Source organism: Echinops telfairi, unplaced genomic scaffold, assembly GCF_000313985.2.
Source record: "Echinops telfairi isolate 266 unplaced genomic scaffold, ASM31398v2 ScPeMD7_1;HRSCAF=3_0, whole genome shotgun sequence".
Lineage (NCBI taxonomy): Eukaryota > Metazoa > Chordata > Mammalia > Afrosoricida > Tenrecidae > Echinops > Echinops telfairi.
In genome coordinates, this window is record NW_022103896.1 from 90,305,754 (window position 1) to 90,318,176 (window position 12,423).

Consider the following 12,423-nt stretch of genomic DNA (forward strand, 5'->3'; position numbering starts at 1 on the left):
CTATTATTCTTGTATCCTGTTACTTGTATCATTTTTCCAACAATTCTTTTGTGGAGTCTTTTGGGTTCTCTGTGTTTAGAATCTTAACATCTCCGAGGAGTGAGAGTTTCATTTCTGCTTTGCCTATTTGTGTGTCCTTGGTTTCTTTTTATTGTCTGCTGGCTCTGGCTAAGACTTCAGTACTATGTTGAATAAAAGTGGTTATAGGGGGCATCCTTGTCTGTTCTCCATTTTCTGAGAAAATGTTTCTAGTTATTCCTGTTGAGCATGATGTTGGCTGTTGGTTTTCATATGTGGCCTTTATTGTATTAAGGAATTTCCATTCGATTCCTATTTTGTTCCGTGTTTTTATCAGAAATGGGTGTTGGATATTGTCCAATGCCTTTTCTGTTGGCGAAGTATTTGGATGCACAAAAGACTTGTTTTTTGTAGGCCCCACTCATCCATTCTGTCTTCTACTATGTGTGTTTCCTTTGTTATATGTGATAGTATGTGTGTGCCCTGCAACATGACCCCTAGGTTTGTCTCTATTTCTCATTAACAATCTTTATAGCTCTGGGATTTACATCCATGGTCCTTGATCCATCTTGGGTTTGTTTTTGTACATAGTCTAAGGGATGGGTTCTTTGTCATTTTTCTTCAGATGAAGATCCAATTTTACCAGCACCATTTATTGAAGAGCTCTCTATCATTTAATGTTGTTTTTGTTGTTTTTTTCCCCTAATCAAATATCAGTTGTCTGTAGGTGAATGTATATATTTCTGAGGTTTTTTTTCTGTTCAATTGATCTATTTACTTGTCATTGTACCAGCACAAAGATATTTTGGCTATTAGGGCTGTGTAATAAAGGTTTTGAGGTTGGCTAGTGCAAGGCCTCTGACTCTACTCTTTCTACGGAGTTCTTTGCTTATCTTATGTCTCTCCCCTCTCCATACGAAGTTAATAATTTTTCCCCCATTTCTTTAAAGAATGATGTTGGGATTTGGACTGGAATTGCACTGCAATTATAGATTGCTTTGGGTAGTATTGACATTTTCAGGATATTAAGTTTCCTAGTCATAAACGTGGCATAGTCTTCAATGTGTAGGTCTCTCTTGATTTCCTGTAAAATTGTTCTGCTGATTTCCTTGTACAGAACTTTTCTTTCTGGTTAGGCTTAAACCTAAGTATGTAATCTTTTATGTGACTATAGTAAATGACATTTTTTTTCTTCATACCTTTTTAGAACTCTCTTCATACACAGGAATTTGATTGATAGCTTTTTTTCTCCCAACATTTGGGGGTGGGGTTGGGTTCTACATGGAAAATCTTATCATCTGAAAATAGGGAGAGTTTTGCTTTTTCTTTGCCAATCTGGATTCCTTTGATTTCTTTTTATTGTCTAATTCTTCTGGCTAACACATCTAACATAGTCCTGTGTAGGAGTGGTGATAAGGGGCATCCTCGTCCGTTTCCCATTTACAAGGGAAATGCTTTAATTTGTACTTGTTAAAGAAGATGTTGAGAGGTTTTTTAATATGTCCCCTCTGATCTTATTTTGCTGAGCATTTTTATCTGGTATGTGCATTGAACATTGACAAATATCCTTGATTCATCAATTGAATGATCATATCATTTTATCCTTTGTTTTATTTATGTTATGGATTACATAGACTGTTTTTTCTAATGTTGAATTATCCTTGTGTGCCTGGAATTAATGCTATGTGATAATCGTGTGTAATTTTTAAATATATTTTTAGATTCTATCGGCCTGTATTTTGTGATGTCACCTCTTTCATCTCTTATTCATGATATTTGTATCTTCTCTTTCTTTTCCTTTGTTAAGTTTGCTAGTGATTTGCCAGTTTTGTAAATCATTTTGCAGAATCGCCATCATGTCTTTTTAAATTTTCTATTGTTTTTCTGTTTTCTAATTCATTTATTTTCACTCTTAGCTTTATGATTTATTTTCTCGTGGTGACTGAAGGTTTAGTTTGCTGCTCTTGTTCTAGTTGAAGATGCTGGATTTGGTTCTCTCTGCTTTTTATTGGTTCTCTTGGCTGATATTGGTTCTCTCTGCTTTTTTATCAAGGGTGTACTTATTGCTGTCAGTTACCCTCCGAGGACTGTGTTTGCTGTGTTACAGAGGTTTTGATTTGTTGTGTTTCCACTACCATTTGTTCCAAGGAAGTTAAAATGTTCATTCCATATCTCACCACTCAGTAGTTTTTAAACAGTGTTGTTTGGTTTCTGTGTAGTTGCTTTTTTGTCAGTGCTCTACCTATTGTTGTTTTCCAATTTTATAGCTTTGTGGTCTACTAAAATGTATTGTAAAATCTCAATATTTTCTGATTTATTAAGGCTCATTTTGTGTCCTAATATATAGCCTATTCTAGAGAATGTTCCCTGTGGAGTGGAAAAGAATGTACACTGTGTTGTTGGGGGAAGTCAAGTTGGTTAATTGTCTTGTTTACTTTTTCTTAGTTCTTCAGTTCTGTGAACTTGGTTGACTTATTTTGATGGCTTATTTTGTTTATTTTGGCTATATTTTCTAGGCCTATTGTCCTTTTAAACATTTGCAGTGCCCTTCTTTTTCTCTCATTTTACCTTCAGATGTTTTGTTGGAGATTAATCTTTCCACTCCTGTTTTGGTTTTTGGTGACCTTTAACATGATATATATATCATATATATCATGATCATATATCATATAACATCACATATATCAAATATATATATTAAGTATATATATTTCTATCCTTTGATTTTTAGTATGTTTTGGGTTTTGTGTTCTTGCTATGTTTCTTGTAAGCAGCATATTGATGGGTTTTATCTTCTTATCCAGTCTGTTAGTCTGTTTCTTGTCTGGTGCCTTTAATCCAGTAACATCCCTTTTTCAGGTTGTTACACGAGTTTTATTTCATGCTTTCTCGATGAGGTGTAAGTTTTTCCTCTTGATAGTGCCTACACAATTCTTGGGTTTTCTTCAGACTGCTTTGCTCTTTCTGTTGATTGTTCCTCCCATAACCTGGAGCCATGAGATTTCTTTCAAGCTCACTAATTAGGCTTTCCATTGCTTCAATTCTATTACCCCATTTTAAAAAATGTGTCATTTTGTCATTTTAGTATTTATCTTTTGCTTGACTTTCTGTTTGGTGTTTCTCCGGAAGGGTTTGCATTTTTTTTCTAGTTTTTGTGCTCTTTCTGTTGTCCTCACCAGTTCTTTCCCTTTGAGAGTACCCGGTCATCATTGTTCTGAACTATTGTCTTAGCGGCTCCCGAGCCTTTACTTGTTGAGTAAATTCCTTAAGATCTGAGTGTTATTCAGTTGTTTGTGCCTGCTTTCACTTTTTACGTGTGTGTGTGTGTGTGTGTGTGTGTGTGTGTGTGTACTGATGTTGTCTGTTGTGTGTCTCTTCAACGACTGTTACAGCTGTTAAGGGTAGTAGGAGGCTGGGTTATGTGAGGAAGTTAATGCCATCAAGTGGTGTGTAAGAGAAATAATAGAAAGTGGCCTGATTCACCATCTCCCATGGTCTTTGGAGCTGGGTCCTGGTGAGTGGGAGGAGGCCATGGCAAGAAAGTTTCCAGAAGGAAAGCAGAGCATGCTGCCCAGTGCTTTGCATGTAACTACGTGCTGCACAATGAACCCAAGCAGCCCACCAGTGTGATAATGATTATTTTATGTGAACGAAAATCAAAACCCTAATGAAGACTTTAATTATGTAAATAAATTAACATATTTAATAAAAATGATGAGGAGTGGAGGGTTAAAATAATTTCCCATGGGAAATGGTTGAAGTTACTATTTTTTCTTTTAGTCTAGAGATTATATAGATTATAAAGATAGATGTCTTTAAAGAATTAAAAAAGACAAAATTAGTTTTATTTCTTTATTTTAATGGTGTCAATTCTCTCTCCTGAAATGTCTTACTCTCCCTTCTCCCAAGTACCCCTCACATTCCTAGACACCCATTGTTTATCTCAGGAGGCTTTCTCCCCTTCAATTCTTCACTGAGTGTACCGACTATGCTGGCCCCTCTTAGCCCAGGTTGCTAAAGTAGCACCCCCTTCAACGAAGTTGAGGCCTCTTTGAAAGTAGAACATACAATGTACTCATTTGTTACTATAATGTGTATTTTGTTAACTCTCACCAATTATCTATAGATTTCCTGATTTCTAATCTTGAGTCATGACACTTGGTTAGAATTGGAAGCAGTATGGAATGCTCAAAACTCTTATTTCCCACAGATTTCATAGCAAGACTTGCCTTCTGATGTCAATGATGTCTCAAAAGAGTAGCAGATTTTGTTATCGCTTTACATCCAAACCTATATTTTTCTACTCCATAATTATTTGATGAGTAGCATAAACTGTTAGATTTACATAGCTCAGATAATTCTCAAGACAGATAGTATTTGATGCTGGATGACTGTCATCATTTAAACATGAAGAAGTTTATTTTAAAAACAAAAAATAGCTGATGCATGGAAATGCAGAATGTGATTTGAAGGCACAAGAAACATTGGAGAGTTATTGCTCTACTCAGCATTCGTGTCTATCCATTTTCATTCTTACTGGTGTGCTCCAAACAATTTCCTTCCCAAATTGCTCTGTGGACCTATAGTGAAAAATCAACCCTTATGCCTGTCTTACTTTTCCCTACCCGTGAATAAAAGGTAAAAGCTATCATTATATGAATGTTATACTTTAATAAAAAAATTTCAGCATCCAGGTAAATAAGTTTTAATTAAAACAGTAACTTCCGATGTAGATGTGTTCCTTATTTTTCATGTATGATTGATTCTCTGTGCACCCACGGAGGGCACAACTGTGATCATTATCACTGTGATCATTATCCAGTCTATGTTCCGAAAGGTCCCATGACCCTAAGAGGGAGAGAGATGGGTCAGGAAAACATTTATACAACATAAAGCTGTTGCTATAGACTGAGTTAGCCACAGGAACAGATAACCATATTTCATTATGTTTAGGGTGATGGTGGAGTCAGACTAAAAGGAGGCTTCTATCCTCTGAATCTTGAATATTGCAGTTTAGTAGATTCATTTTTACTAGTTCTAGATACACTCAATATTACCCTGAATCTAGACTCAGGAGCAGTGATATGAGAAGGCCAGAGATCTCACAGCAACGTGCTACCATGTCTCACCAACAGCCTGTTTTCTGCTCTGGCCATAGGAACGCCTTCACAGACATCTTGCGGGCCATCCTGCTCTCACTGGAAGTCCTTATTGAAGATGCAGAGCTTCAGATAAATGGTTTCATTTTAATTATAGACTGGAGTAATTTTTCCTTCAAACAAGCCTCCAAACTAACACCTTCCATCCTCAAACTGGCCATTGAAGGGTTACAGGTATGTCCAACAAGTGTACAATATAAGGCTATCCATGACACCTACATTTTCCGTGTTATTGCTACCAGGGTAGTATTTGTCTTCAGTATGGAAAAGGAAAATTTTGAATAAAATTTATTTGTGATGCGCCATATGTTTACTTTAGTCTGAGTTGTTTTTGTTTTGTTACCAATTATGTTGGGGGAGGGTGGTTATATTTCAGATTATCAACTATGCATTCAACAGTTCAAACTACTCATCCATCCCATCCTCGTATTCTATTCCACCCCCTCTTCCCTGCTTTCTCTTCTCTTATGGACCTCTTTCTATGCTTTTTTAAAAATCCTTCATTTCCATTAATAACTTGGAATTGAGTTGCCACAGGCACAAACTACCTAGTATAGCAGTTATGCATAAAGCTAAGAGATATCAGCCCAATCCATTCGAAAGTTCACTGAAACTAAAATTAGAAAATATCTGCTTTATAAACAAGTCCTACATAGAGGTCGCATGGGGTTTTCTAGTTTTTTTCAGAGGCATTTTTGTACCCCAGAAATGTACCTTGTGTATGGTCACTTCCTATAGTGTACTGTGCTCTTTCAGTGTTTGCACTCAAGTGTTTTCACTTGGTGCAAAAGAAACAGACAAGACTCACCTCCAGGTTGTATAACCAAGTGTCAGGAAATTGGGGAAGGGATTTTTATGCTATGTGAAGGTTAGGGTAGTCAGTCTCTGGATTTCCTTCTATAGATAGCATTTTATCTTTTTCTTAAAGATGTATTTATCTTAAAACTTTTCTTGCATTTTGATTAATTCCTTTTATAAAACTTCTATTTTCCTATGAGAACTCACCCAAAGTGGTAACCCCCTTTCCATAGATGCTGCTATAAACAGGCTCTGGAAATAAAAGAAATATGGATATTGGATAATTCTCAGATTAAGAATCTGTTACTAATGTCTTCAAAGTACGAGACTGAGAGAGCCATGGTCATGATACTTCAGTGTGCGGAGTGCTGCTTTATTTATTGTTAGGTCTTGGCCAGTTTCCAGCCTGGTAGCCCTTTGATAAACCATTTCATTTCTTATTCATCATATTTGCTTTTGTTCTCCTACTTTTCACTTGTTAGGTTTGCCATTAAAAAATGGTTTGAAAACTAATTTCTTGTCTTACTAATTTTTTTAAATTTTCTGATTCATTTATTTCTCCTCTGATATTTATTATTTCTTTGTTTCTGTATCTAAGGGTTTCTTTTGCTAGTCTTGTTCTAATTGTTGTAGGCTATGTATTGTTTATTTTAATTAACTATTTTTATGGGTACACTTATTGCTATAAATTGCCCTCTTTTCTGTTGTGTTCCAGAGATTTTGATGTGTTGTATTTTCATTCTAATCCGTTCAAGTAGTTTTTAAACTGTGTTCTATGTTTCTTTAATCACCCAGTGATTTTAAAGTATTGTTCAGGTTCCACATAATTGAATTAGGGGAGGGTATTTATTGGCCTGTGGTTGATTTCTAATTTAATAGCATGGTGATCTGAAAAGAGAGTGTGTAGTATCTCAATGTTTTGAAATTGATTGATGTGTATAACCTAACACATATTCTTTTCTAGAATACATTCCATTTGCACTAAGGGGGGAAAATGTGTATTGAGTTCTTATTGGGTGATGCATTCTGTATATACATATATAAGAGGACCTGTTGATTAGTTGTGCTGTTTAGTTCTTGTGTATCTTTGTTGATTTTCTTTCTTGATCTTTTTTTGCTTAAAAATGATGTATTAAAGTCTTGTAATATTATGTTATGGTCTATTTGGCTCTTCAATTCTATAAGATTTTAATTAGTGTATTTTAAGAATCTCTAAATGGGTTCAAGTGTTTGTCATGGTTATATGTTCTCACTTAAGTATTGCGTGCATCATTATATAATGACCTTCTTCGTTTATCTGATGATGTTTACTTTCATGTCTACTTTGTCAGGAATTAAGATTGCCACTCCTGCTTTCTTTTGACTACCATTAGCTTGATATATTGTTTCACCTTTTGATTTTTAGTCTGTTTTTGTTTATAACTAATGCATACTTCTTGTGAGTAGCATATTAAAGGTAATGCTTTCCTGTCCATTATATTAGTTTCTATCTTTGAATAGGTGGATTTAATCCATTTACATTCAATGTTGTTATTGATAGGTATGGTTTTGTTGCTATCATTCATTTCTTGTTTTTATCATGTTATTGGTTTCTTTGTTCATCATAATTTTATGTACTGCTTTTCTTTTATGAACTTTCTTTATTGTTTTTTTTTTTGTTTTTATCTTACTGTTTAACAGACTTTTATGATTTCCCTCTTTTTTACTTTGTTTGACTTTTAGAATTTTCCTTGAAGTTTGTTTGCTTTTTTATTGATTGCTTTCCAAGTTTAAGACAGCTTGTTGTCTTATGGGAATGAATTGCCATATGCTCCATTTGACTGTTTATAATCTACTGGTTCCTACTATTTTTGTTGTTGATGTCTTCATAGTGAAAAATGTCTGTGGTTCCTTATTTTGATGCATATAGTTTTGTTTCACTTTGTGAATGATATACTTTCATTTAAGTATTATGATTTCTGGATAACAATATCTTGTATAATGATGTAAGTTGCTATTAGAATCAGCTACATGGCAACTATATTGGGTTTTGTTTAGCTTTCGTAAATTGGGTCAATTTTAATGGATTTTTCACTTATTTAATAAAGATTTTTAAAAATTTAAACACCTATATGTTCAATTGAACTGTAAATATGATCAAGAAGAATGTTGAGCTTCCAATAACTGATTGTGATAGATGAAAAGCAAAACACAGGAAAACCGTATTTATTGTTTCTCTTTATTGCATCTTACAGATGGATTGCAATATTTATAAATTGAAGATTTGTGGCAACCTGTTATTGAGTAAATGTACAGCATGCCATTTTTCTAATAACATCTGCTCACTTTGCATCTCTGTGTCATGTTTTGGTAATTCTCACAGTATTTTTAAAATTTTCATAATGCTGTAATACACTTAGTATAGCAGTGTATACTTATTGTGGAGTACTTAGGGCATTAAATATATACTTAGTAGACCACAGTCTAGTGTCAATATAATATGATATGCGATGGGAAGTCAGAAAATGCATTTGACACCCTTCATTGCAGTATTCACTTTATTGAGGTGGTCTGGGACCAAACATGTAATATCTCCAAGTATCTATTTTTTGCCTTCAATAAACATAGGCAAAAAAACTCCTTCAGGTTGCTTCAAGGTTAAAAGGATTTGCTTTTATCCTATAAGAGATAAACAGGAGAGAGAGAGATGAATATAGACCAGAGGGAACTACTATTATCAAAAAGGAAAAAAAAAAAAGTTGATTATATCGTTTGGACCTGGGGTTCCTGTGCTTAGAACCTCCTACACCAAGGAGAAGATTCATGCCAAGCCAAATGGAGAGCTCCACGGAATGCTATGCTTACAGATGTTGAAAGGAGACATGGATAGTCTCTTGGGCAACAGATAGAGGAAATCTTTTCCTAAGTGTCAGTGCTCTGAATTCAGACTTCTAGCCTCCTAAATAGTGAGAGAGTAAATTTCCCTTTGCTAAAGTCATCTACTTGTGGCATTTCTGTTATAGTAACTCTTAAGAACTAAACTAGTGCTTTTCCTACAACTTCTCAGATTTCCTGTGCTAACTGCTAGCTCTGCTTTGGACATGTAGATGACCAGTCTCTGGAAAAGGATTTCATGTCTGGTAAAAGAAAGTCAGTGTAAAAGAGGAACACTGTCAAGGAAATGGTTCGACACAGTGGTGCTAACAATGCGCTCACACATAACAACAATTCTGAGGACCATTCAGGGCCAGAAAGTATTTTTCTTTTTGTTGTATTTAGGGTCAGGATCGCTATGTGTGGGAACCATCTGCTATCATCTAATAATAGTAACTTTTGTATTATTTGAGTTTAAAGTTATGTGAATGGATTCTATTGGTCATGTTGAAATATGTCATATATTAATAATATAACAAAAAGGTCTCTTTAAGAAAATGAAAAACCCAGAAATTAAACACAAAACCTTTTCTTACAAATTAATCGGTCTTATTCTCTTTTATTTATTTAGGTTCCCATTAGGTCTTTTAAGCCTGGCCTATTCACTCCTTTGATTGGGAGCGTAGATAAATAGCCATGCTGATGAAAGCCTTGAAGATTTAGGGTGTTCTGGCAGCAGTCTAGAGACCATTCTTTCCCCATTCAATCTGGGCATGTGCCTCTGGGACTCCGGTTTTCTCCATACACCGAGTGATTGACTCGGTTGATACTGTCCTCAACCCGTTGAACTCTCAAGTAGACCAACCACTGTCGTGTTTCTGTGTCTCATTGAGATAAATAGCACTGAAGTGCCAGCTGGTTTAATCCAGGCAAATTTGTCACTTTCTTTTCCTCATTTAAAAATAGTGGTTTATATATTGTTTCATTTATTAATGTTGTTATGTAACATTTAAATCTCTATTCCATCTTAAATTTATTTTTGTGCTTGAGGTAAAGCATAGTTCCTGTTTCATTCTTTCACAGATGCAGATCTGATTTTCCAGCACCATTTATTGAAGAGGGTGTCCTTTTACCATTTAATGTTTTTTGGTTCTATGTTGAAAATCAGTTGGTTATAGGTGGATGATTTTATTTCTGGGTTTTCTATCCTGTTCCATTGGCTTATGTATCTATCATCATACCAGGACCAGGCCATTTGGACGATGATGGCTGTGTAGTAGGTCTCGAAGTCAGTTACTGCAAACCTTCTATTTTCTTCTTCTTTTTGAGAAGCTCTTTTCATATACTGAGTCTCTTAACGCTCCATATGAAGTAGGGAATTCGTTTTTCCATTTCTTTAAAGAATGGTGTTGGAATTTGTATAGGAATTGTATTTGTAGATTACTATAGGTAGTATTGACATTTTCACAATATTAAGCCTACCTATCCATAATTATGGGAGATTCTTCCATTTGTGTAGGTTTCTGGGTTTCTTATAAGAATGTTTTCTTTGCATAGGTCTTTTATTTCTGTTGTTAGATTTATTCCTAGGTATTTCTCTTATGTGGTTATTGTAAATGGTATTATTTTCTTGATGTCATTTTTTAAACTCTTCAGTAGTATATAGGAATCTGATGGATTTCTGCATGCTAATCTTGTATCTTGCTACTTTACCACATTCCTCAATTGTTTCCAAAAGTCCTTTTATAGACCCCTGTTATTCTCTACATATAAAATCAGAAGTGAAGTTTCTACTCCCATTAAGATTTACGGTATCAGAAACTCACAGGGTCAGTTCCACCCTGCCCTACAGGTCGGAGTCACCTCAATGACAGTGAATTTTAAAATTGTATCTATTTTATTGTCAATGGTCTTGTTTTCTTGATTTCTTTTCATAACTATCTTCATTAGCATACAGGAATCCAAATGTGTTCCGTATGGTATTGTGTTGTTCACTTTCTCTATGTCTCCAATAAATTTTTTCCTGATGCTCTGCTCTTCTTCAACACTGAGGTAGCAAGTTTGATTTTTACCCCCATCCTCTGATTTTTTTTAGTCTGTTTTTCTCTAAGATAGTTCACCAAATATGACATCCAAATGACTGACAATGACAGCCAAGTTCTAAATCAATAAATAGAACAATATCTGGAGATACAGTGGAGAGATCAGAACTCTATACGGTACTGGTGGTGCTGTAATTAGGTGTAACTACTGTGAAAAACAATATGACACTACCTCATACAACTAAGAATAGAAATTCCATATGATCCAGCAATCCCCTTTGCTAAGTAAAATTCTAATGAAGTAAGAGCCATAATACAAATATATACAAACCCATGTTCTCCATGATAAGTGGAGGAAAGGTTGAAGTTGTCAAGGATTTTGTCTCTCATGGATTCATAATCAATGCTCATGGAAGCAGCAGTGGAGAGATCAAAAGATTTGCATTAGTTAAATCTGCTGCATAATACTCCTTTAGAGTATTGAAAAACCAAGGATGTTACTTTGAGAACTAAGGTGTGCCTGACTCAAGCCATGGTATTCTCCATTGCGTCATATGCACATAAAAGTTGGACTTTAAATAAGGAAGACCGAAGAAGAACCGATGTCTTTGAATTGTGGTGCTGGAGAAGAACACTGAAAGGACTCGAGGACTGCTAAAAGGACAAACTGATCTGTCTTGGAAGAAGTAAGGCCAGAGAGTTCCTTAGAGGCAAGATGGCAAGATTCCATCTTACATATTTCAGACATGTGATCAAGAAAAGCAAATCTCTGGAGATGGACATCATGATTGGTAAATTGAAGTGGCAGAAAAGAGGGAAAGCCTTCAAGGAGATGGATTGATACAGTGGCTTCATCAATGGGCTCAGACGTGGGAACAATTGTGAGGATGGCGCAGGACCGTTCAGTGTTTCATTCTGTTGTGCGTAGAGTTGCTATGGGTCAATCGGAGTTGACGTAATGGCACCTAACAACAACAGGCTGGTCCAGGGGCAGCATATGGCCCAGATTTGAAGCAATTGTTTCAGGTTTAAGATCATTCCTGGCCAGATCATGCCCGAAATGATGCTCCTGTTTGCAAGAAATTAACCCAAAGGTTGATTTAGAGGTCTGAATTTATCGGAAAATTATTATGGCCAAAGAAAAGCTGGCCTACGTAGCCAGATTTTCCATCCCTGAGAATATGCCTTTTCTAGGTCTTCTCATCCTGGTTGCACCTGACAGGCATATCACTTTCACTGAGTGTCAGTCGAAAGTTACACTGATTTAAGGAAAGGCAGATTAGCTAGTTCTCAGATGGGTGAGATTGAAGGAAGATAAAATCTCATATTCTTTGCGGTCTGGTAGTTTCCTACTCATAGTGATTCTATAGGACAGAAGAGGACGCCACAGAGGTTTTCAAGGCTGTACATCATGATAGCAGCATACAGCCACATTGCTTACCTTGAGAGTGGCTGGTGAGTTTGAAGCACGCACCTTTCAGTTAGCAGTAGAGCACTTAAATTCCAAGGCATAGCCACCCTATAGCACAGGGTGAAACTGCCTCCCCGCCCCC

At 35.7% G+C, this 12,423-nt stretch overlaps 1 protein-coding gene across 1 annotated transcript in view; it reads left to right on the forward strand.

The window, feature by feature from the left end:
- The window catches only part of CLVS1 (clavesin 1), a 111,143-nt gene that overhangs the window by 51,989 nt on the left and 46,731 nt on the right, over positions 1-12,423 (forward strand). The window contains exon 3 of the mRNA XM_004697581.2: positions 5,177-5,351. Coding sequence (XP_004697638.1) covers positions 5,177-5,351 — 175 coding nt within the window. The remainder of the gene's footprint in view (positions 1-5,176; positions 5,352-12,423) is intronic.